This window comes from Odocoileus virginianus, chromosome 10 (assembly GCF_023699985.2).
Source record: "Odocoileus virginianus isolate 20LAN1187 ecotype Illinois chromosome 10, Ovbor_1.2, whole genome shotgun sequence".
Taxonomy (NCBI): domain Eukaryota; kingdom Metazoa; phylum Chordata; class Mammalia; order Artiodactyla; family Cervidae; genus Odocoileus; species Odocoileus virginianus.
The window spans coordinates 1,619,227-1,644,911 of NC_069683.1; the positions used below are offsets into that span (position 1 = coordinate 1,619,227).

A 25,685-nucleotide genomic window follows, 5' to 3' on the forward strand; every position below is an offset into this window, starting at 1 on the left:
ATTTTTCATTGTGTATTTTCCTCAACTTAGTTTCTGCCTAAGGTTTCTTCTGTTGCATGTAAAACTGGATAAAAGGAAATCTCCCTCAGCTGCAGCAAGCTGGTAAATGTAGGGGAAATCTACCTTTTTGAGGCTGCCTGGCCGGCCCCAGGAGCCATGCCCCAGGGCCTGGCATGACAGAGCTTTACCCAGCACGCTCGAGTGAGCCTGGCCCTGGCTGGAGGGATTATGTTTCATCCCGTGTTGAAATCACTTGAAATTCCCCTTGCTCATCCAGATACAGAAATAAAAGCAGCAACTCGTGGTCTTGCTGAGGCAAAATCTTTTTTGTTAGCCAATCCCTTATTCTTTCATTTTCGCATCCATCTGCCAAAATAGACTGATCAAAATAGGATATTTTAAGAACTGCATGCGTGTGGATTTTCATATCTCACACCCCACACGTATTTCATCGAAAGATCAAATTATATTTTTATCGTTTTTATCTGTAGACCTTAGAATTCTATAGAAGCTTCTGAATGAAATGATGACTTTTTAAAATCATTTTAAGTTTTTTAAAAAATATTTCTTTGGCTGTGCCAGGTGTTAGGTGTGGCACACAGACGCTTTAGTTGCAGCATGTGGAATCTAATTCTAGGACCAGGGGGTCAAAGCCAGGCCCCCTGAGTTTGGAGCTTGGACTCTCAGCCACTGGACCACCAGGGATGTCCCTCATTTTCACCTTTTAAATGTACTGCCATTTGGATGGCTGATTCTTGGGTCTGAGGCTTGAAGCTGAGGCAGGATGAGAGGCAGGAGGCCAAAGCATCCTTTTTTTCAGTGCCCTGGCCGGAACACTCACGCAGACACACACAGATTGATCAGTTGGAGTGACATCCATGTCTTTTTTTTCCCCCTTTTTCTCTCCACCAATCCCTTTCTCATCCCCCTGCTTCCTGCACTTCTATTTTACCCAAAAGAAAGAGAAGGCGCCCAGCGACGTCAAGAGCTGAGGCTTCACAGACAGAAATCCTTCTAAGCGACTTTTCAGCTGTTTACCGGTCCTGTCCCTCTTTGACCAGCGGTCACAATGATCCGTCATCCATCGGGCTTGAATCCACAGCCACCTGAAACAACTACGAGTCCAGGGATGTGACCTCACACTTTCCATTTGTATTAAAACTCTCACTTCCTTCAAACCTGACTGTCTTAACGTCAATTTTCTTCCAGGCCTGGACTTTCAGTTTGTGCTCATTTTCGAGTCTTTTTCCAAATTACCTTCGGAAATCAATGCATGAAGAATTTTCCAACTTTCATCCGTGCAGTTCCTGGACAGATTCAGGAATCTGTCCTCACAGAGAGGGCTGCTCCACAGTGGTGTTTGTTTATTTCTGCTGCGCTGGGTCCTCACTGCAGGGCGAAGGCTTCTCTGGCTGTGGAACGCAGGCTTAGGTGTCTGGCAGCACGTGGGATCCTAATTCCCTGACCAGGGATCAAACCCGTGTCCCCTGCATTGGAAGGTAGATTCTTTACCACCGGACCATCACGGGAGTCCCAGTTCTCTTTACAAAATAGGAGTTAGGGGCTGGGAACTAAATTTGTGCCTTTTCAGACCTTATTAAGTCTGGTGCTCTGTGACAACCTAGAGGGGTGGGCTGGGGTGGGGGGAGGGAGGTTCACGAGGGGGGTGACATCTGCACACCTGTGGCTGATTCCTGGCAGAAGCCAGCTCAACGCTTTAGAGCAATTAGCCTCCAATTAAAAGTAAATTTGAAAGAGACCTTATTATATGTGGCATTATATATATGTATCGGAGAAGGCACGGGCACCCCACCCCAGTACTCTTGCCTGGAAAATCCCATGGACGGAGGAGCCTGGTGGGCTGTAGTCCATGGGTTCGCACAGAGTCGGACACAACTGAGTGACTTAGCAGCAGCAACAGCATATATGTGTATGGAATACTGTCAGTCCCTTACTTAGTCTGTTTCTCTATTTCAGATAAGCATGATGCAATGTCTGTGCATTCAGATCCACACGTTTATGTCTTTGTTATTATGCACAAGTGCTCATTTCCCCTTTATCCTTTTCTAAGAAGTCTATCCACATTTCTCTTGGGGCATATTGCAAGTTTCCTGCAGGAGAAAAAGGCACACAGCTCCTAGCATGCTGCCGCAGAATGCCCTCAGAAGACACGCAACTTTTGTAACCTGATCTTTCTACCTCCTCTCATTCAGTAGTTAGTACTTACACCTTTCCTGGGCCTGCTGCCACTTCAAATGTGCGTCTGGTAGATAAAAATTCCTTCAGGTGTGACTCAGCAGAGCTGAAGCCATGTCCCACTGGCGTCTGAAACTCCTACGCGTCTGCCCTGCCACGGCCGCTCAGTATGAACACACAGCAGGGACGTACGTCCCTGGGCGTCTGCTGGCTAAGACTCCACGCTCCTGATGCAGGGGGCCCAGGTTTGACCCCTGGTCGGGGAACGAGATTCCGTAGGCCCCACCTAAAGATCCCGCATGCCACCACGAAGACCAGAGATCCTGGGCACTGCAGAAGACCCAAAGAAGCCAGAAAAATAAATACACTTTAAAAATTGCACAGGGACCTTCCTGTGAGCCCAGTGGTTAGAACTCTGCCTTCCGATGCAGGGAGTGAGGCTTCCATCCCTGGCTGGGGAGCCAAGTAAGTGGCATGCCTCCTGGCCAAAATAACCAAAACTTTAAACAGAAGCAACATTGTAACAAATTCCATTAAGGTTTTAAAAATGCCTCCCCCCACTCCGCCCCTCACCGGCATACACACACAAAATCTTTTCTAAAAAAATTGTAATGATTGGGGGCCTTGAAGGTGTAATCAGTACTTCTCACAAAGAAATGTCAGTCAGATCATTCTTCATTAAACCAAAAGAGCCTAATATACTGTACAGATAAATCTAAGCACTTCATATTCATAAGCAAGTATTTTATCAAAGTACTGCTCTTGAGCAGAAGAAACCATTTAAACAAGGAGAAGCTTGAATGAAATACTCCTCTGTGCATTCACTGCAAAGTGATACATACCATGACAACGTTACAAACACAGCAATAAACTTCCAGTGGTGACTGGACCCAACTGTGTATTGTCGCCTCATTTTCTTCTAATAAGGCCACTTCTCCCTGGTTCTTCGCAAGGTTTCTCTGTTCCTCACCCCGCCCCTGAGACACGCTGGATCCCTGCCTCCTCGGGAAGCGCTTTCTGCCCGCCCCTGCCTGCCTTCAGCCGCGTGCCCCGTACACGCAGCTCAGACTGCAGTCCAGTCCCGGTCTGACGCGCACCCGCCTTCCCCGTGCGCCGGAGCCTGGCCCGAGCGCTGTGCACCCTGAGGTCGCGGGGCGCAGACCCATCAGGCAGCCGGGCCCGGCTGACTCGGGGTCCTTTAGGAAGAAAAGAAGGCTCAAGTGAGCAAACCAAAGTGATCTGAGCCCCCAACCCTGAGCGTGCATCCATTGGCACCGTGAAGTGAATGACGGCCCGGGAACTTCTGGTACCCCTGCCCTGCTAGCTCATAAGCCGGCCAGTGAGTGGCCTTTCCCTTGAACGCCCGCCTTCAGTTGGTGCTTTTCAGAGTTCCTCTCAAGAACATTAGGCGCAGAGCCGCGCCCTTTGCTGAGACTAGGAAGGCCATGCTGCGTGGCTTCAGAAGCTCTGCACTCCCACCGGGAACGGAGTGGGCCTCACGCCCTCCGCGTGACTGAGGCCAGAGGGCGGCTGGTGCAGGATTTCGCCTTTTTCACCCGAGCAGCGTCCTACGCGCCGCTCAGGGAGGTCTGGGCTGTGGGGCCTGTCGCTCACTGCGGTGCTGACCGCAGCGGGCTGAGGCAACCTGGTGGGCGCTGTGCCCAGGCCCACACTCAAGGGCATCAGCGGGCACTGGAAAGCACAGCGCATGCCCGCACAGTGCCAGCTTCCAGAAGCGGGCGGACGGAGCCGAGGCTCTCCACGGCTCGCTTCCTCCCAAGTTCCGGCAGCAAGTGCTAGCGCTGCCTCCACGCCCTCAGGACACAGGCGGGGGCTCTTTTCTCAGCCCCGGGGATAGAGTACACGACGCACTTTCCAACCCTCCGGGGCAAAGAGGAGCCGTGACAGAGGCCCGTAACCAGGCGTCTGAAGTGCAGGGCACACAGGCTTTAGGATGCGAAACGTCTGGGTCCAAATTCAGGGTGCCATCTGCTAGGCGGGTAACCCTGAACAAGTTGTACCCATTTCTGCGAGCCTGTCTTCTCATCTGCCAAATGGAAATACCACCGCTTCCCTAAGCAGCGCTGTGGGAAATCATGATTCCCATAAACCCCTGGCAGGGCGCTTCATACAGTAGATATTCAACACACGTTAATCACGATCTTTATTATCTGAGAGTTTGAACTGGCGGGAGTCCATGATTTTTAACTCACTATTTCAGTCTTCTCAGAAGAGTCATCCACGACTGGAGTTAAAAAGTCTATTTATCAGCGAGGCTGTGACATGCCTGCAGAAGCTGTCGAGTGGCTAGGAGAGATGAGCGCACCGCGCTGGGGGTGTGTTGCTTCTGCCCGCGTTCGCTTATTGCACGCTGCGCACACACGCGTGCACACCCCCCCCCCCCCCCGGAATAAACCTGTATGCCCATCATTCCTTTATGGCACACGCACGCGCACACACACCCCCAGAATAAACCTGTACGTCCATCATTCCTTTATGGCACACGCGTGCACATACACACACACGCCCCCAGAATAAACCTGTATGCCCATCATTCCTTTATGGCACACGCGTGCACATACACACACACACCCCCAGAATAAACCTATATATCATTCCTTTATGGCACGCGCGCGCGCGCGCACACACACACACACACGCCCCCCCAGGATAAACCTGTACGTCCATCATTCCTTTATGGCACACGCGCACACACTCACACGCACACACCCCAGAATAAACCTGTATGCCCATCTGTCCATATCTCCAACTCTGTGAAAATGCCTGCGGTTTTAGAGGTTTTCAAAACCAAGACTGGGGAACCAAGGCCTCGGAGAACAGTCTATTCCGTCAGGAGAGAAAGTGAGTGGGAGGGAGTGGAAGCGTAACCGCTACGTTCTCTTGTCCTTGGTGGCAGGATGGCTCCCACGTACGGGGACCCCACTTTGTCGAGAGATGGCCCGCAGGTCGTGCACGGACCTCACTGTCCACTGAGAAAGCTCTTGCAGCACCTTCAGGCCCCACAGCTTCTTCTCAAAGAGCCCAGCCCCCCCAGGGAGGGGGGGCGGCCCGCCGGCCTCCCTGGGGGGCACCCGGTGCTCCAGCAGCGCCATCAGCTCTTCCAGCTGGTACGCGAAGGCCGCCACCTGCAGGAGGACGCTGTGTATCGCCTGGTGGAAGTCGTCTTCGGCTGGGGTGAAGTGCGCCCGCTGGTCTTCCAGCAGCCGGGCCAGCATCCCGTGGAAGGCGCGGTAGGCCTGGAGGTTCTCCTGCAGCCGCTCCGCCTCAGTCAGCTCGCTCCATCTGTCGGAGCTGGCCGTCGGCACGCCTTCCAGAGGGTCCAGGTTCACGTTCCCGTTCAGACCCTGATGCTTCATCTGGCCGAGGATACAGAGAAACGTCAGCCCTCCTGCAGTCACGCCACCGTCCTCACTTCATAAGTCACACAGTCTACTCACTTCCCTGGCGAAGGGTCCCGACTGTAAAGAAAATAATCTAGAAGAGGAATTCTTCCTTTGGGAAGACTGGCCTTAGGAAGACCCTAACTGTCCCAGAATTTATACACACCGCTTGGGCTATCTGTTCACTTTTCTTGCGAGAATCTGCAGCTTTTGCTAGGTTCCAAAGGCTGAAAACCACTGCCTGGTCTAGAATAGTTTTTCCTGCCCACCTGACACTCCCTGCTGGCACCTAGAATTTTACAGTCATACTGGAGTTTAAGTATTGTAAATATACCTAAAGACACTGGCCATACCTAAGCAGCTCTAAAACACAGCCTCGACTGAACTGTTCTACCAGCCCTCTCCACTGTCCACTCGAACTGGTGAGGACATTTACTAGAAGTCAATAGCAATATATATATATATATATATTTAATTTGTATTTGAAAGTCTGATTTCTGAATGCTGGAGCTTTAGGAAGATAAATCAACCCTCCAAGAACCTAAATTGCGAACCTTCCACGGGAGCCTGCAGTGTTCCCACAGCAGGCCCTAGGTAAAGACTGATAGGAATCCTCCTACAGAAAACATACCTAACTCCATGGTTAGCTCCTTAAGAATCGGACACTTTCCCAGTTCCCCAGGGATTCTTCCAGGAGACTTTTTTTTAATAGGTGACCTTTCTATTTAGACACACAAACACTTCTGACTGTATAGGGTCCTAATACTATAATAGGAAAAACTGGTTGGTTTATACTGTTCTTCACCCAGTTCTATACATCTCACTCAGACTTTTATTTACCTAGTTAAAAAAGTCAGAACACCATATATATATGAAGAACCCAAACATGGGAGGGCTCATGGTTCATCTACTCTGTCAGAATTCAGACAGATATTCAAATTAGGAACAGCCTCCAGAACATACAGGCAATTCTACCTAGAACCCCAAGTACACTTCCATATTTTAAAAACATGTTTCCTAAATAGCGTATAGAAAAAAAGGTCTTAGGACTTTTCTTTAGGGAAAGGGCCATGTCAAACGACAGGCACCCAGTGTATAAAATGACTGCACGATTAGGGCTTTTGAACCAGTAACAGGGCAGAAATACGATGGTGAAGGGTGGGGTTAGAAGAGAAGTGAAAACAGACACCAGCAAGGTCGGCAACTTACGTAAGAGTCCACCAGAGCAGTCAGGTCTGAACGGATCTTCCGTGCTAGCCAGATGGAGCGGCTACACAGGTCCCGGCGGCGAGGGGGGAGCAGCGAATGCTCCGCAGAAGCCATCCCCTAACTCCGTGGCCGGGCCCAGCAAACGAGGGAGCTGGGTCTGTCTACACTGGTCCCAGTCAGAAATGTGCCTCTCGGGCCAAACGCACTGGGCATCTCTCCTAACGGGACTGTGCACCCCCACCCCAGCCTGACTCAGAGGTGGCAGCCAATTCCTGGCTGTGGATTTCTGCGCCTGTGGAATCAAAGGCCCCTTCTCAACCAGCTGCTCGTCCTGCGGTGCCTGCCTCCGTCCCGCTCCTCCGCAGTGCCTTGGGCACGTGTTTGCACGCCACTGCTTTGCTTCTGCACTTAGCAACGAGGTCGCTGTCACACTCACTCTCGGGACGCCCCTACCTAACGCGACCTATCTCACACACACGTACACCAGTTCATCTTGTCGCCACCCGCCCCGTGCTCCCCAGGCCCTTCTCTCTCTGCTTTGGCCTGGGATACAATGATACTGTTATAATGACTGATACGGCTGCCATTTGTTGAGCATCTACCCTGGGCCAGACACTGTTAACTGTTTCAAAGCCTTTATTTGATCTTTAGAATATTCTACAAGATAAATAGTTTTCTTCAATTTGTATATGAAATGCAGGCTTAAAGAAGTTACTTAATGTGCACAAAATCCAGTAACTAGGTTCAAAATTTAAATATAGGCCTTTGATTCTACAGCTGTTTCTCCCAGTGACTTTCCAATTTCATTCTTTGGGTGGTTCATATTCTGTTCAAGACACCAAGTTTACATGAGATAGATCCTGTAAAAATACAGCACTTGCCCCCACTCCCATCCTTTTGCTGTGTTTGAAACTAAATTTGCACTTGATTACAAGTCAGCTAAGAGGGCACCTCTATCATCTCAATCATGGTGCCTCCCTTGTAGCTTCCAGGATGAGGCAGGGACTGTTAGGGCCTGTTCTCTTTCAAAGCAGAGGAAACACCCAACCCTGACTTGGTAACATTTCTGAGGCAGTCTCTCTCAAGTGACAACAGGCTTCTCTCCTCCTTCCTTATCCCAGTCATACCACATTGCTTCTTAACAAAGAGAATGAGCTGGACTGCAAAGCAAAGGCAGAGTTTAAAAGTGCCTACAGCATCGTTCTAGCGCATGTTAACTGTAGGTTCGAGGGTGATGCCAACTGGGTTAAGAGTCGCATGTTTCATCCCCAGATGAATCAAGCAGCTCTCACTATTTTATCACAGACACTACCTGTGAACTGAAACCCATGCCTTCTCAGGGCAAAATTCCCACAATGATCCAGGGACGCAGGGGTGAAGAAATGGGCGGGGGTGGCTGACACAGCAGGCCTTTAAGGAAGGCAGCAGGAGTCTATCTTTTTTTTAAACTCTGTACTTTCATGGACATTGAGTTTTGTGAAGAAGCACCAATATTAAATGCTATCAGGGTTTTGTCATTATCAGAGTGAAATTAACCCCATAGCTTCCGTTACTACATTAAGATGGCCACCCTTTCCAGATCGTCGAGACATGGAAAAGATTTCCAACTCTGTCAAATGATCAGAATGGCATCTCAGTATTAGAAATCAAGAACTAAACAGAGTCAAAAGTTAACTACCTGATTCTCAACAAGTGCAAACACCAGTTTCTGCCACATAAAGCTGCTCTGAGGGCACCTGGTTTTCTCACCGAGCAGCATCCATCATTTCACCCCAGCGTAACTATAACTCAGTACAACCAAGGAAGACCAGTTGCTTCCATGAAGACAATTTTTATTTTCCTTCTTTACATTTTATTTTGGATATGCCTTAGCTAGATTAAGAGAAAACAAGGATTTGAAAAGCAGAGTATCCCTTTTATTATAATTTCTTTTTACATAACCTTTTCGACCTAGATTCAGGTAACTACCTGTCTCTCTCCCATCAAAGGAGAAGGGTCCTGCATATTACAACAGGCAAAAAAGGCTTTTAGGAAATAAAATATTTTAAATTGATTCATTACAATTTTTCAATTTTCTTGAGTACATTGGAAGGTGGGAAAAAGGCAGGAGGGAAAGATGGTGCTTCAAACAGCCTGACCATAATAACCTTAGTGAGGTTTAGTACACTCTATATTTTTTCTCCAAACAGGTTCTAAGGAGGTTCAAGTGCTCTATGTGGGTGCTTTTCCATATCTATTTTTTTACTCCCAGTCATCCTGGCCAGTGTTTATCTAAATTCTCTGAAACATATTAAGTCTCAGTTATGCAAAATAACCCCGGGCTACCACAGGCAAGGGGAAAGCACGCCTTGGAGAAACAACGCCTGTTTTCAGAATCCAGAACCGCCCAATAAAAATGGAGAACGTGCTGTGGGAAAAAGGTATTAAAATGTAGCAGAATTTGATTAAGAGTAGGAAATGGAGAATGTTAAGACTGAGTTCCTTAGAAGGACAGTGATGTAGATATCTGAGGAGCAGAAAGTTAAAGGGAAGAGAAACTAGTGACAGTTTACTTAAAATACCTCTTTCCTTTGCTGGCATCCCTCTCTCAAAAGGGGGAAAAAAAAACTAAATCCATGAAAAATACCTGAAAATTCACCGCAATCTGCTACAATAATTTACTGAAGCAAATTACAGGCAAATGGTAGCTATGAAGAGTGAAAGGGGAGCTTCAAATCATGAGGACTGATGAGTTGCTTTTGGTGGGGAGGAGTGTGATAAAGGGAAGAAAATATTTTCCCTCTGTCTTCAAGTTTTCTTTTAAAAATGCAGCTTGCTTTTGTGTAGGTGGCTAAAACATTCGATGACTAACTGCTGCAAATGTAATTCATGGAGAACAAGGATAAGATAAACGTGACAATGACAAGAAGTGGCGGGTATAGACGCCTGCTAGTGAACCAATGGACTTATATGGGAAAAGAACTTCGTTGTAGACCCATCCAATTAATCTTACAGTAGTCTCACATCTACTCAACACACCAAAGTCAACTCCAAGTCCTCAGTGTGGCCAGGAAAGGACATTCATATTCCTCCCATCCTTACTCCTCTCTCTGCCCCGCCCTGGAGGCGACTGCAAAGCCTCCACAGGGAACACAAACCTAAGACTCTCACTGCAGACGCGTCCCTCCGTACCCCCTGGCATTCCAACACTCACACCAGTGGGTGGAGAGCAAGCCTCTTTCAGAGATGACATTTTGTTACCCTTCTTTTGGGGGGCGGGGGGGATGAGAGAGAAAACTGATAAACTTTGTAGTTTTAGTGTTTGTGAAAAACAAGCTGTTCCTTATTCTGTTCTCAGCAAAGCTCCATTCTTTCCAACAGCTGTTATGCATTTCTAACAAACAATGAACAGGGCAAGCCTTTAATTCCAGTTTCTGAGGTATGTAGGATAGAAACTGCCCTTCCGGTTCTCTAAAAGTGAGCCTACGTAGGCTTTCAGCCTTCTGGAAGTGGTGAAGCTGTCCGCGACGGTCATCTTCCATGGGCGGCGGTCAGCGACCCAGCCCGTGAAAACCCCTTAAGGGCAACAGCGACTCCTGGAATTGCAGGTGAAAGCCAAGGCATCGTACAGGCTATTAACTGCGCTGAAGACTTTCTTCTTCTGAAGTGTTATTACAAGGGAAGCAGAACAGAACCATCTCCTGTGACTTAAAACCATCTGCCTCAGACGGTTCCTTCTCTGACGGCAGTGCCCTTCACCAGCTGGGAACTGGGACGAACCCGTGATGAAACAAAGCGAAGACAAAGGGGCCGGAGCCGGGCCACAGGCCGTGCGGACAGAGAAATGACGGGGACAAAAAGGAAATGAAGACTTCTCAAGAGAAAACCTCGCATCTGTAGTTCAGACCCTGAATAACCTCCTTCATCCCCTCAAAATTCCTGAACCGCGATGCTCTGCAAGCTCAAGCAGCGCTGGTTACGACACCCCCACCGTCCTTTCCTGAAGAGGCTTCCAGAAAAGCACTGTAGTGATTCTGCTCGTGCTGAGGACCAGCTCTGTGGAAAGGCCACTGGAGCGCTATGACTTCAGGGGCTGGCTGAGCTTCTGCAACCCTCTATCTTGCCTTCGACAAGTACCTCTTATGCAAAGGACCCCACGTCAAAATAAAGTAATCGTGCCCAGCCCCACAAAATATAGCAACAAAGACAAAAAAAAAAAAAAAAATCTGACTTTCCGTTAATAAATAAGGAATCTCAGGTTCCACAACACAAAAACACACATGTTCAAAGTGCAAATTCTGTCACCAGTCTGGGGCTTCTCACCAATGGAGCCCTGTCTATGGTCAGAGACCACGTGGCTAGCGGCCCCTCCTGGCCGGGAGCCTGCTTGCAAACGAGTGAGCACCACTGAGAACCTTACGGAGGAGCTGGGGGCGGGCGAGGAAGGCGGAGAAGGTCAAGAGGAGGGAGGTGGTCCCCACGCAGCCTGCCTGACTTCCTTCACCCAGAGGGAGTGGAGGGAGAGGGGGTGAGATGTGTGCTGTTTTAACAGCTCACGCTGCTCAGGGGCCCTAAAGTGCCAAGTCAAGCTGCCAGCCTCCGGAGATTAGAAGTATATGATCCTTGGAAGATACATGTGCTACAAGGGTAGAAGCCAGAACCACGGGGCAGCGGGAAAGGAGAAGGGGTTGAGAGGATATCAGTATATTATTAAGAGTTAAAAGCTGATCCAGAGCACGTCCAAGTTGCAGGGAGAAAGGGGCAGGGTGTCTGCTGATGAGCAGGAAGTCTGCCTGGCTGGAAATGAGTTTAAAAAGAACCCTTCCTTTAAGAGCTGCTGCAGCGGCTTCTTTGTCAAGCTTTCTGGGAAAGGCAATGCCAATTTTATAAAGGGGACGACAGAGGGAGAAGAGGGGATGTGTGTGTGTGTATGGGTGTGTGTGTGTGTGTGCTGTGACCCAATGGAAAGAGCAGGCCCTTCAGTTATTTCACTAGATTTTTAAATGCTTTAAATTTTTTTTTTGTCCTTTTTGTCTTTTAAATACAAAGTCTGAGCCGTCCCAGCGCCCGGTCCGCCCCTGGCTACGGCCCCGCAGAGTCCGAGTCCTCGATCAGGACCTCTGCGGTAGCACCGAGGATGTCCGAGTTCATGACCAGCCCGTCCGCGCCCGCGCCGCCCCCGCCGCCCACGAAGAGCTTGCCGTCGGCCACCAGGCTCACCCGTTCAGGCCCACCGCAGAAGGACTTGGATACGCCCTCGGCTTCCAGCAGCAGGCACTCTCCGGGGGCGGGGGTCCCCAGGGGCTCGGGAAGCAGTGGCAGGCCCTGGCCATCGGCGGGCGGGCTCAGGGCCTCGGGGTTGGTGCCCAGGATGTCTGTGCTGGTGATGAGCGCGCCGGCGTTGGCGGCCAGGGCCTCGGCGATCAGCACCTCAGGGTGGCTCTTCGCTTTGTGCGCCACCACGCTGTCCTTCTTCTCAAACTTTTTGCCGCAGATATTGCAAGAAAATTGGTAGAAGGAGTCTGCATCGTGTTTCTTCATGTGCCAATTAAGGGATGCCTTTTGCCGACAAGTAAATCCACAGATCTCGCATCTAAGGAGAGAGAGAAAGGAAACAGCTGATCAAAGACAGAAAGGAAGTGCCCTCTTACCTAGGGCCAGGGCCGCACTTACAAACGACTCAGTCATCAAATCAGGTCCCTGGGCGCTAGCCCCACCAGTCATGCCCGCCCTCACACTGGGGAAAAGCCACGGTTCTCGAGCTGGAGCGCCAAGAGAGGGGCTGGGCCTCCAGCGGGGCGCGGGCCCGCCTCTCCCGGGTGCCCCAGGAATGAGCACTCACTGGAGCGGCTTCTCGCCGGTGTGAATCATCCGATGCACTGCCAGGTTGTGGGAACTCTTGAAGGCTCGAGCACAATATTCACAGATATAATCTCTTTGATCTAAGAAAAATATGTGATTAGTTGGTGTTCCATTTGGATCCCTCTTTAAGTATTTTTTCCTAGCTTACAAAAAGCAAGCAGATAATCAGGCAGGTGAATTTAGAGTAAAAGCAATGTAGAATATAAGCACTCTGGATAACCGAAACTTAAAAATAAACAGCACAAGGGAATTCCCTGGCAGTCCAGTGGTTTAGGACTCCACAGTTTCTTGGCCAAGAGCAGTTCCTGGTGGAGCAACTAAAATCCCGCACAGACTGCAGAGCACACCCAGAAAAGCAAAGTGTCATTTTCATCTTTTGTTTTTCCGTCTAGTCATTAACATAAGAACCTGTTTACATTAACAAAAATAAAAAACACAGCTAGAGAGAAATATGAGAACTGGAATCCTAATCTCAGCTTTACCAGTAAGTCAGATGCAGGATAAATTGCTTAACAAGTAAACAATTATATTTCTCATAGCGTTTATTCTTGAAACAGCTTTCTCACAGACTGTGAAAGCTGAACGGTTACATAGGAAGAAGCTGGCGTTCAACCAACATTAAAAAAGAATGTGACGTCACCTAAAGAAAACTGATCCATATACAAAGTGGTACTCATATCTTGTTTCAGGTTTCAAAAAAAAAAGTTACCCAAGATAAACAATTTAAACTTCTCTCAAAAAGTCCTACGGGGCAAAGGAGCCCTGGACTTATTTTCTTCCTCACCAACTGGACCAACAGATGCTCAATGTATACTTGTTGAACAAATGGCCACTACACTCTTTGTATGCCTTTCACTTAAAAGACGAATGGATGAGGAAGCTGTGGTACATATACACCATGGAATATTACTCAGCCATTAAAAAGAATTCATTTGAATCAGTTCTAATGAGATGGATGAAACTGGAGCCCATTATACAGAGCGAAGTAAGCCAGAAAGATAAAGACCATTACAGTATACTAACACATATATATGGAATTTAGAAAGATGGTAACGATAACCCTATATGCAAAACAGAAAAAGAGACTCAGATGTATAGAACAGACTTGTGGACTCTGGGAGAAGGCGAGGGTGGGATGTTTCAGGAGAACAGCATTGAAACATGTATATTATCTAGGGTGAAACAGATCACCAGCGCAGGTTGGGTGCATGAGACAAGTGCTCGGGCCTGGTGCACTGGGAAGACCCAGAGGGATCGGGTGGAGAGGGAGGTGGGAGGGGGGACCGGGATGGGGAATACATGTAAATCCATGGCTAATTCATTTCAATGTATGACAAAAACTACTGTAATGATGTAATTAGCCTCCAACTAATAAAGATAAATGGAAAAAAAAAATAAAGATATATGATTAATGATGAAAAAAAAAAATGACTAGAAACACAGTGAAGACACAAGAAGAAACAACACCCAATGTAATGCTACCCTCCATCCCAAACCGTTCTAAAAGCAAGTGTGGGAGAAGAGCCATGTCTCTCCCACCTGAATGCACGGCAGCACCTGGGGGCCCTAGGAGACCTGGAGGCGGACGCAGGTCTAGGCGGGGCCTGAGACGCGCCACCTCTAGCAGGGAGCTCATGACGCCAGGCCTGTCCGTCTGCATTCCTCATGAACAGTACGGTCTGAAAGGCACACTCCTAACCCAGGGACAAGGCTTACCATCCCTCAGGTCTGGGCCACATTCCCAGCTCCATGGGAGCATGACGGACACATGTGAAGCGTTTCACATACTTAAGGAAATTGTATTTTCAAAGGACGCCAATTCACACTCATTTGGAAAAGTAAAACTCTCTAACACTGACGTCATAAAATTCTATTAACTAAATACAAGTATTTGGAATGGACTTAATTTCTAAAACAGTGTTTGTCATAGTTGGCTTATAAAATCTACCTAAAGTAGTCTAAACTGGTTGTAGAATGAGGCAGTGTAACAGGGAGAAGCAGCAGAGAAACAGCAGCTCCTTTAGAGAAACAGTGGAAATGGCATTCTCCCTGAAGAAACACAGCGGAATGCGGACTGCAGCCTGTGGAGTGAGCAGACCTCAGGGTGAAGCCCAGCGCTGAGGCTACGGGGCGCCTGGCTCTCTGCAGGACACAACATGTGACACATGACCGCAGTCCATCCGGGTAATGGCGTCACTGGTGTCATCACTAACCTTGTCCAGCCCAATCTGTCCCCATTAGCTGCACTGTGCCAACTGTCAAGCGGCTGAAAATGGACGCTGTCTGAACTCACTCGACAACAGGTATCACAAAGGCATTCAATTTCTCTTTTCCAGTCAACAGCTCCTACTGTAGAGGTTATGTGCGTGCAAAGTCTCTCCATGACCCCACGGGCTGCAGTCTGCCAGGATCCTCCATCCGTGAGATTTTCCAAGCAAGAACACTGCAGTGGGCTGCCAGTGCCTGCTCCAGGGAATCTCCCAGACCCTGATACTGAGCCCGAGTCTCCCGTGCTGCGCCACCTGGGAAGCCCCACAGGTTATATGTGGGCTCGACAGCTAGCCTTTGTGCCTCCAACAGCAGCACAAGTCCCGGGAGACTTCTGGCAGGCAATGAAAACTGTAAGCGAGCCTCCTCACCATCAAGGCTCCTCTACACACTCCTCATCGCCAGTCCAGGCAGCTACTACAAGTGTCATCTAGTTCAAGCAGAGTTAGAAACCACCCCCAAAATTATTATTGTTTTCTGCTAAAAACTAGCTGAATAACCACTGGCAAGTTACCTAATGTTGCTCAGCCTCTGGTTTCTTGGCTGTAAAACAAAGAGCACTAGAAACAAACTTGGTATGACAGATGGGTAGGTTAGAAAAAATGGTTGCCAAATTACACATTCAACAGTGCATTTAGCTACTTGATAAACATTTTAATAAAGCACCTGTATGATGTTTGGCATGTCGAAGAAGTTGCTTCTGGAGCCTGAAGAGTCGTCCACAGGACGGATGGGGACAGACATATTTCTTCTTCAGCAAATGCTGGTATTTAATGTGGTGCTAAAGTGGTAAAACAAAGTGAAAAGATAAAAATGAGGGCTTCCAGAAAGCTAAGCTCATTCCTCTGCAAAGTCAAAAGTACTGAAGGAAAACCAAATCCTCTGTATGTCAACAGGGAGCACCGCCATAAAGTGCTTAAGCTCCTGGCTCTGTCGCTCGCAAGCAGTGTGATCCTGGAAGACACACTTCAACACTGCGAGCTTCAGTTCTCATCTGTAAAATGGAGATGATGCCAACTGTGTCATACTGCTGTGGGAATAGAGATCGTGTATTGTACAGTGCTTAGTGTAGCAAATGGTACATGACCAAAGAATCATAGCCATCATTATTATAACAGAACCAGAATCAGGGCCTAAGGCCTTAGTCATATGTTATACTTGCTGCTAAAGATCAAACACTAGCTTTAGTAATTAATATTTCATGTCTTCTGCCAGACCTAAAAACAAGCTGTATCCTTTTTCATTAAAAAAAAAAAAAAAAAAATCTACTCACTTAAAAACCTCAAACTAAAAATTTATTCAAAATAGTAATCAAGAAATCATAGGTTTTGGTTGTTAACATTATTATTTAATAATCGCTAAAAACAAAACCTTTTTAACTATGTCTTGGTGTGTTATCACACAATCATCTATTATATCAGATGCATTTACACCATGAGAAACACTGGAATATCCCAAGATTCCAAGGAAACATTTACGTTCAGGTTCTTAATCACTTAAAACACCAAGAGCCCAACTGAAGTAACTGGATGTTTAAGAAATGACTGTTGTTGAGATTAGACATGTGGTGATGAACCCTCCGCCAGCTCAAACCAGGAAGCCTCAGCAAGCCCGCGCCCCCGCCCCCGGAAGCCCGCTGACCTGCAGGTAGCGCGGGTGGGCGAGCACGGTGCCGCAGCCTTCCATCTCACAGCGGACGTACTGGATGGGGGGCTTCTTTCTAGCGACAACACGGAGAGAGGAGTCAGCAGCAGGGAGGCGGCGTGCACACCGGCCTAACTGCAGCTGCACCATAGGCAAGCTATTCGGTAGCATGAAGAATTAAAACGCTTTTTTACTAGTTTATGGCTTGCACAGAATTTATGTTAGAAATAACCAGAAACTGCCAAATGTTTAGTTTTTTTAAAAGAGCACAAAATAAACCAGTAACCCCCCAAAGGCAAAGAAGTGTTAAACTTTTTAGAAATTTTAAGACCCTGCAATGGAAATTAAAACATAGCAGCTCTGCATCAAGGCCACCAAAGGAGCTCCTTTTGAGCAACTCTTAACTCGGGATTCCCGCAGGATAACCCTAAGGGCTTAACGTCTAAGTGAAGGGCCCACCACCAGAAAGAAAGTCAACCCTGCATGACTAAAAATCACTCACCTCCTTTTGGGTAATCGTGGGCTTTTGTCATCTTTTCGCCTTCTTCCTCTCCTGTAATTAAAGGACAGAGTTAACTGTCCACACAGTCGAGACTGAAGCTTATACGGTAAAGATTAACTGAGGACATACACTCAAGACCAAAAAGCTGGTGGCAGAAACGACGGGTAACCCAGAATACATAAAGCCAAAGACAAATCCGGCAAAACCACAGATTTCACTCTGAAGTAACTTTACTTATAAATAAGACCGCACCACAAGTTAACTGAAAAAGTAGAAGAAATTAGTCTATTATCTAAAAGCCATAAGAATATAAAGGATACATTCTCCTTGTAACAGAGACAAAAGCCTACACACTTAAAAAAAGCTCTCTCTGCAACAGGAACTGCTAGGCATGAGCTTTTACCTGATCAAAGTCATTACATCATGTGCCTTATTTGCCATATTTTTTTTTTTTGCTATTTTTACTCTCCTCTCTGCGTCCCTACAGCCATTGTCCTACCATACTCAATGGAACATCTTTAAGTACTGCTGTGAATGAAACTTTTCAACCTTTTGAGAGAAGTCTTTCCAATCAAACTGTCAGCTGCTGGAGACAACAATATATACCTGTCAACATCTCTCCTCACACTCCTACCCTTTTTTCCACTAGTGACTTGAAAATCTGTTAAGCTTCCATTTCCGGTAGTAACTGCCTACTCACTTCCTAGGAGGCTCCTCGTCGTCCCTAATTTCATTCTCTTCTTCTTTCACCTCCACCTCGACTTCCACTTTTATTTCTTTCTTCTCTTTCTCTTCTTTCACCTTCCCCGATTTTCTCCGTGGCTTTGGGGTTTCCCTGAAAATACAAACACATTTCAACACTGGTATCCAGCAAAGGACCTTTTCAAGAACACCTGTGACAGAAGGGTAAAGCCTGGAGTTATCGCTGATTTATTATAAAATTATGCTCCTCAGTACACGAAATGTGGTTTTCAGCCACTATTCGTCATACGGACAGTAACCATACACATATTTAAAGCCAATGAGATGACCCCCAGCCCCAAGCTAACAAAGCCTTAGAATCAAATCTCACTATAGATGTAAAGAAAAACAAAAGTAAAAAATTCTAACATCTTAAAACAGGCAGATGTCATAATAATTTGGATTATGAGCAACACAAAGTTCTATAAATGGAAGAGCGTGCTGTAGCAGGGAGCAATAGGATAATGCTAGCTTTGTAAAACAAGTGCAAAATTACTCCTTTAAAAATTAAGTCCATATCCATTAGTTTGGCAACAAGGTGAAATAAAAACATGCCAAAATGTTTTCCTAACTTAGTTTTCACCACCAAACCCGAGACATGCCTTTCTAAGTGGGGTTTGTAGGTCTCATCTCTTGGATCATCTTTGAATGGTATTTCTTCTTCACTGATCAACATCTCTTCTTCCTCCTCCTCTTCTTCATCACTGCTGGAAAGAAGCCAACAGAGATGAGAAATCCCAGCTGTTATAAATCATATCTGACTGATTTTATTCAGCAGTTTACCTAGACACAGCCAAAGATTCACAGCGTTATCTAGGATCTTCATTCTCTAATAATCTAGCTGGACTGCAACCTAGCTGCTTTCCCCCAAAGAATAATAACTGGAACTAAAAACACAAAAATCCTAGATATGCTCTAATTTCATTAAACAAAGGCAAGGCAAAGATGGCTCAGTGACACTAAGAGTTAAAAAACAACTGACTCAGGTATTTCAGGTAGAAAACCTGAGTCATGTGACCTGACTGGTCTTCACCCCCTTTGCACCCCAAGGGTTGAGACTATGAGACATTGCAAGGGTTCTTACCTAACGCCTGCTGGAGACTGATGCTCTTCTGCGGCATCTAGGAAAGGTATGAGACAGAACTTTTGGTATGAAGGTATAGATATTTTCTCTCTGCAGCCAAGAGACTCAAACCAAAATACAGTTTAGAGTCATTACACAAAATTGATAGTCCGTAAACTATCAAAAGGATCCTTCCTGTAACACGACACATGACCCCAAAAGTCGGGCCGTTCTGGTAAATGTTCAAGATTACACAGAAATCAACAGGCAACTGGTGACTGAATAATCAGACTACTGGCACTGTACCACAATCGAGCTGATCTGTATTTGGCTCCGACTTGCAGATGAGCTGCAGTGAACCAGTCTTGGACCGAGAGCTGCGGGTGTTCTCCGCTTCGCGATGCCGAGAGACGGACGTGCGGCTGCTGCCGCGCCAGCCCCGACTAGGCCGAGCTGCTGCGGCGGGAGCTTCCTGAGCAAGGGCAGACTCTTCCTCCTCTTTCTCTTCCTTGGGATCTAAAGGAAAACACAAACCATTCTTTTAGAGTTTACAGTTGACCAATAATCATCTCTGTGTATCTCTAAAGATAATATCCACCCCTACCACCCGGGGACAGAATTTTACTGACATAACAGAAGCAAGATGAGGGGAAAATCTGATAAAAACTTATCGTTACTGTAATCAGTCTAAAGAAACAGCTTTGTAGGTTGCAAAGCAGCAATTTTATATTTATAGTTTACATATATACTAAAAAATGAAATGCTAAGAGAAATATACCTAAGATCTAACCTTTTATTCTTTAACCGTTAGATCTAAGACAGAAGAGAGTGGCCGCCAAAAGATGACCATATCTACAGAGGCATGAGCAAGAAAGAAGCATACAGTTCTAGACAATTTAATAATTGAACAATGCTGCAAGTAAGTGCTGTTGCAAGTAAGAGCAATTCCATCAAGAGAAATTCCCCTGCCTTCCCTTGCATCTATTCAGTTTTACTTAGTATATTAAAAGTGAGTCTATTTGACCATGGAAGATCCTTTCAATAATCTCAGACTGGAAAAGTCCTTTCTAAGAACAGCACAGGATTTTAGGTCTTAAAACTAATACATCCAACTGTATAAACCTAAAAAGGTTTTGGCATGGCAAATTCCGCTATAAACGAAGTCTAACAGCCTAACAGAAAGACAGCAACTCAATAAAAATGGTTTTCAAACGTGCAAACAAAATGTGTGAACAAACAAAAACAATGACAACAAAGCTCAATCCACTCAGAACAAGAGAGACTCCAATGAAACCAACAGTGCCATAGTAGTGTTCCCTTAGAATACTGGCAACAATCCAAACATCTGCCAACACACTGCACTGGCAAGGTTGTGGGAAAACAGGAACACTGGACAGAGATTAACTGTGTGCATTAGTAAAACCTTTCTATAATGGACAATTTGGCAATATCTATCAAAACTTTAAGTACATATGCAGTTCAGTCGCTCAGTCGTCTCTGACTCTTTGGAACCCCATGGACTGCAGCATGCCAGGCCTCCCTGTCCATCACCAACTCCCGGAGTCCACCCAAATCCATGTCCATTGTGTCGGTGATGCCATCAAACCATTTCATCCTCTGTCGTCCCCTTCTCCTCCTGCCCTCAATCTTTCCCAGCATTAGGGTCTTTTCACATGAGTCAGCTCGCCACATCATGTGGCCAAAGTATTGGAGTTTCAGCTTCAACATCAGTCCCTTCAATGAACACGCAACACTAATCTCCTTTAGGATGGACTGGCTGGATCTCCTTGCATTCCAAGGGACTCTCAAGAGTCTTCTCCAAAACCACAGTTCAAAAGCATCAGTTCTTTGGCACTCAGCTTTCTTTATAGTCCAACTCTCATATCCATACATGACAACTGGATAAACCATAGCCTTGACTAGACGGACCTTTGCCGACAAAGTAATGTCTCTGCTTTTTAATATGCTGTCTAAGTTGGTCATTACTATGCTTCCAAGGAATAAGCGTCTTTTCCTTTCATGGTTGCAATCACCATCTACAGTGATTCTGGAGCCCAAAAAAAGTCAGTCACTGTTTCCCCATCTATTTGCCATGAAGTAATGGGACTGGATGACATGATCTTAGTTTTCTGAATGTTGAGCTTTAAGCCAACTCTCTTCTTTCACTTTGATCAAGAGGCTCTTTAGTTCTTCTTCACTTTCTGCCATAACGGTGGTGTCATCTGCATATCTCAGGTTATTGATATTTCTCCTGGTAATTTTGATTCCAGCTTGTGCTTCCTCCAGCCCATCGTTTCTCATGATGTACTCTGCATATAAGTTAAATAAGCAGGGTGACAATATACAGCCTTGATGTACTCCTTTTCCTATTTGGAACCAATCTGTTGTTCCATGTCCAGTTCTAACCGTTGCTTCCTGACCTGTATACAGTTTTCTCAAGAGGCAGGTCAGGTGGTCTGGTATTCCCATCTCTTTCAGAATTTTCCAGTTTATTACGATCCACACAGTCAAAGGCTTTGGCATAGTCTTTTTCACATTAAATTCAACTACTAGGAATTTATCCTACAAAACTAAGATCACACTTATAAAACCCACATCCATAAAATGTCTAAATATTATATGTGTGTGTATACACATAGTATAAGTCTACCTATCTACATATCAATCTATATATATCACAACACTTCTGTACAGATTATAAGAAACATAAATACTGGCCCCACTTCAAAGTATCTACCCTCTGAAAGAAACTGGCACACAGAGGTTCACTATGGCCCATGTTTAAAATACTTTAAAAATGGAAACGATGTAACTTTCCATATTTAGGCGAAAGTGTTTATTTAAAAAGATAGGAGAAATTAGCTTCCTTTACTGCAGAACAAGGTGATGACTGGGAGTTGTTCTGGTTTTAACTACACTGGTTTGAAAGTTTTAATGAGACCATATCAAAGTAATGAAATAAAATTCATTTGAAATGCAGAGATGAATAGCAGTGGGAACTTCAACTTGTTCAAGATCACAAAATTATCTAAGTAGACCTCAAATTAAAAATCCTGTCTTGAGCTAGTAATCAAGGACTTTTACATCTAGGTCACCACTGCTTTTAAGAAAATTTCTTCAAAGGGAGAAACTCAACACCCTTTATAAAGTACTGCAACATTAAATAATAAAGGGAAAATTATTTCTTTTATTCAACCTAGCTACACTAATGTGCTTGAAACCTATTCCATAAACTCCTATACTCAATAAAGCTCTTCTCTACTTCATTATTAAAGAATGTGCCCACATCTTGTCATATCAGTGATATTATCCACGGGACAAACGCTGGCTATTTGATGAGAATTGCTTATCCTTACAAATAAAGCACACCAGCCTGTTTTATTGAGTAACCCACACATCACCTAAAACTCTGTAACGTTTTTTAAAAAAACATTGTCAAGAGAGTGACAATAGCAAAAGTGTCCCTCATCAGGAATGTAGACACACCACCTGCCAGAATCAGCTCTGTAAGAACCCTGTGATACAGTCACAGGTTTACAGCAACCAAGCAAAGCCCGAAGTAAGAAAAAGTTACACAAGCCAGGTGAGGAAATCTGTCAGACCATGAGCTGAGCACAGGCTTAAGGAAACAGCTTGAAGACAGACCACATAAGACAAAGAACATGATTTTTCAAAATATGCTCAAACAGCTAAAGGAAATCTCAAAAAAAAGATAGCAATTATATAAAAGGAATCAAATTCTGGAGCTAAAAAAGTGTAATATCTGAAATGAAAAGTTCATTAGAAGGTTTCATTAAACAGCAGGCTTGAGAAAGGAGACATACCAACAAACTCAGATAGGTCAACTGTGAGCATCCACTCTGAAGAACAAAGAGATGAAGAAAAAGCAACAGAGACTAAGAGCTCAGTGGGGACCATAAAACACATCACCATGCAAAGGCCCAACGGAGAGCACAGACCAGAGCGGAAAGAGCCTGTTCAGTTCAGTCACTAGTCACGTCCTACTACTTGTGACCCCATGGACCACAGCACGCCAAGCCTCCCTGTCCATCACTGGAGTTCACTCAAACACATCCATGGCATCAGTGATGCCATACAACCATCTCATCCTCTGTCGTCCTCTTCTCCTCCTGCTTCAATCTTCCCCAGTATCAGGGTCTTTTCCGATGAGTTAGTTCTTCACATCAGGTGGCCAAAGTACTGCAGATTCAGCTCCAACATCAGTCCTTCCAATGAATATTCAGCACTGATTTCCCAGGACTGACTGGCTTGATCTCCTTGCAGTCCAAGGGCCTCTCAAGAGTCTTCTCCAACACCACAGTTCCAAAGCATCAATTATTCGGCACTCAGCTTTCTTTATGGTCCAACGATCACATCCTACATGCCTACTGGAAAAACCATAGCTTTGACTAAACAAACCTTTGCTGACAAAGTAATGTTTCTGCTTTTTAATATGCTGTCTAGGTTTGTCATAGATTTTCTTCCAAGAAGCAAGTGTCTTTTAATTTCATGGCTGCAATCACCATCTGCAGTGATTTTGGAGCCCAAAAAATAAAGTCTGTCCCTGTTGCCGCTGCGTCCCCATCTATTAAGCATGAACTGCTGGGACCAGATGCCATGGTCTTAGGTTTTTGAACACTGACTTTAAGCCCGCCTTTTCACTCTCTTTCACTGTCACCAAGAGGCTCTTTAGTTCCTCTTCCCTTTTTGCCTTAAGGGCAGTGTCATCTGCGTATCTGAGGTTACTGATATTTTCCTGATGATCTTCATTTCCTACAATCTTGACTCCAGCTTGTGCTCCCTCCAGCCCAGCATTTCTCATGATGTACTCTGCATAGAAGTTAAATAAGCAGGGTGACAATATATAGCCCTGACGTACTCCTTTCCCTGTTTGGAACCAGTCTGTTGTTCCGTGTCCAGTTCTAACTGTTGTTTCTTGACCTGCATACAGAGTTCTCAGGAGGTAGGTCAGGTGGTCTGGTATTCCCATCTCTTTAAGAATTTTCCACAGTTTGGAGAAGGAAATGGCAACCCACTCCAGTATTCTTGCCTGTAAAAGTCCATGGACAGAGGAGCCTGGCGGGCTGCAGTCTGTGGGGTTACATGACTGAGCATGTGTGCACGAGGGTGGAGGAAGATGGGTTGGTAGCAATAAAGCGGTAGAACTAAAAAAAAGCATTTCCACAGTTTGTTGTGGCCCACACAGTCAGAGGCTTTGGCATAGTCAATAAAACAAGATGTTCTTCTGGAAGTCTCTTGCTTTTTCTATGATCCAACGGATGCTGGCAATCTGATCTGCTTCCTCTGCCTTTTCTAAATCCAGCTTGAGCATCTGGAAGTTCTCGGTTGACATACTGCTGAAGCCTCGCTCAGAGAATTTTGAGCATTACTTTGCTTATGCGTGAGAGGAGTGCAACTGTGCAGCAGTTTGAGCATTCTTTGGCATTGCACTGGAATGGAAACTGACCTTTTCCCGTCCTATGGCCACTGGTGAGTTTTCCAACTTTGCTGGCATATTGAGTGCAACACTTTAACAGCGTCATCTTCTAGGATTTTAAATAACTCAGCTGGAATACCATCACCTCCACCAGCTTTGTTCACAGTGATGCCTGCTTGATTTTGCATTCTAGGATGCCTGGCTCTAGGTGAGTAATCCCACCATCATGGTTGTCTGGGTCATTAAGATCTTTTTTGTATCATTTTTCTGTGTATTCTTGCCACCTCCTCTTAATATCTTCTGCTTCTTTAGGTCCATACGGTCTCTGTCCTTTATTGAGCCCAGCTTTGCATGAAATGTTCCCTTGGTAACTCCAATTTTATTGAAGAGATCTCTAGTGTTTCCCATTCTATTGTTTCCCTCTATTCTTTGCATTGGTCACTTAGGAAGGTTTTCTTATCTCTCCTTGGTATTCTTTGGAACTCTGCATTCAGATGGGTGTATCTTTCCTTTTCTCCTTTGCCTTTTGTTTCTCTTTTTTCCTCAGCTATTTGTAAGGTCTCCTCAGACAGCCTTTTTTGGATTTCTTTTTCTTGGGGATGGTCTTGATCACCACCTCTTTTAATTTCACAAACCTCCATCCACAGTTCTTCAGGCACTCTGTCTATCAGATCTAATCCCTTGAATTTTATTTCTCACTTCCACTGTGTAACTCTAAGGGATTTGATTTGGGTCATACCTGAATGGTCTAGTGGTTTTCCCTACTTTCTTCAATTTAAGTCTGAATTTGGCAACAAGGAGAGTTCAAGATCTGAGCCACAGTCAGCTCCCGCTCTTGTTTTTGCTGACTGTATAGAGCTTCTCCATCTTTAGCTGCTAAGAATATATAATCAATCTGATTTCAGTGCTGACCATCTGGTGATGTCCATGTGTAGAGTCTTCTCTTGTGTTGTTGCAAGAGGGTGCTTGCTATGACCAGGGCGTTTTCTTGGCAAAACTTTCAGTTTTTGCCCTGCTTCATTTTATAGTCCATTGCCAAACTTGCCTGTTACTCCAGGGATCTCTTGACTTCCTACTTTTGCATTCCAGTCCCCTATAATGAAAAGGACATCTTTTTGGGTGTTAGTTCTAGAAGGTCTTGTAGGTCATCACAGACCCATTCAACCTCAGCTTCTTCTGCATCACTGGTCAGAGCATAGGCTTGGATTACTGTGACATTGAATGGTTTGCCATGGAAATGAACAGAGATCATTCTGTTGTTTTTGAGATTGCAACCAAATACTGCATTTCAGACTCTTTCGTTGTCTATGATGGCTACTCTATTTCTTCAAAGGTATTCTTGCCCACAGTGGTAGATATAATGGTCATCTAAGTTAAATTCGC

The 25,685-nt window shown here is 45.7% G+C and overlaps 2 protein-coding genes across 4 annotated transcripts in view; both read right to left on the reverse strand.

Moving 5' to 3' along the window:
• Positions 1–4,342: 4,342 nt before the first annotated feature.
• On the reverse strand, positions 4,343–8,524 carry CNTF (ciliary neurotrophic factor). Its single transcript, XM_020894622.2, has 2 exons — positions 6,807–8,524; positions 4,343–5,573 (listed from the first exon to the last, which is right to left on the reverse strand). Exons 1-2 carry the CDS (start codon positions 6,918–6,920, stop codon positions 5,088–5,090), a joined length of 600 nt encoding a protein of 199 aa, XP_020750281.2. The 5' UTR covers positions 6,921–8,524; the 3' UTR covers positions 4,343–5,087.
• A 3,244-nt stretch (positions 8,525–11,768) lies between these two features.
• ZFP91 (ZFP91 zinc finger protein, atypical E3 ubiquitin ligase) overlaps positions 11,769–25,685 on the reverse strand; it is a 32,846-nt gene continuing 18,929 nt past the window's right edge. For 2 of the 3 annotated variants that reach the window (XM_070472907.1, XM_020894620.2), the window contains exons 3-11: positions 19,172–19,381; positions 18,887–18,923; positions 18,405–18,509; positions 17,762–17,896; positions 17,062–17,112; positions 16,557–16,635; positions 15,582–15,696; positions 12,628–12,727; positions 11,769–12,378 (exon numbers count right to left, since the gene is read on the reverse strand). In XM_070472907.1, the coding sequence (XP_070329008.1) occupies positions 11,868–12,378; positions 12,628–12,727; positions 15,582–15,696; positions 16,557–16,635; positions 17,062–17,112; positions 17,762–17,896; positions 18,405–18,509; positions 18,887–18,923; positions 19,172–19,381 (1,343 nt within the window). In that variant the 3' untranslated portion in view covers positions 11,769–11,867. The remainder of the gene's footprint in view (positions 12,379–12,627; positions 12,728–15,581; positions 15,697–16,556; positions 16,636–17,061; positions 17,113–17,761; positions 17,897–18,404; positions 18,510–18,886; positions 18,924–19,171; positions 19,382–25,685) is intronic. The other variant, XM_070472908.1, reaches the window with a different exon arrangement.

Excerpts from the sequence above, each read along its gene's own strand:
- CNTF (XM_020894622.2), bottom strand. The coding sequence starts at position 6,920 with ATGGCTTCTGCGGAGCATTCGCTGCTCCCCCCTCGCCGCCGGGACCTG. Across the intron at positions 5,574-6,806 it reads CTGCTCTGGTGGACTCTTAC|ATGAAGCATCAGGGTCTGAA; the intron begins GTAAGTTGCCGA and ends ATCCTCGGCCAG.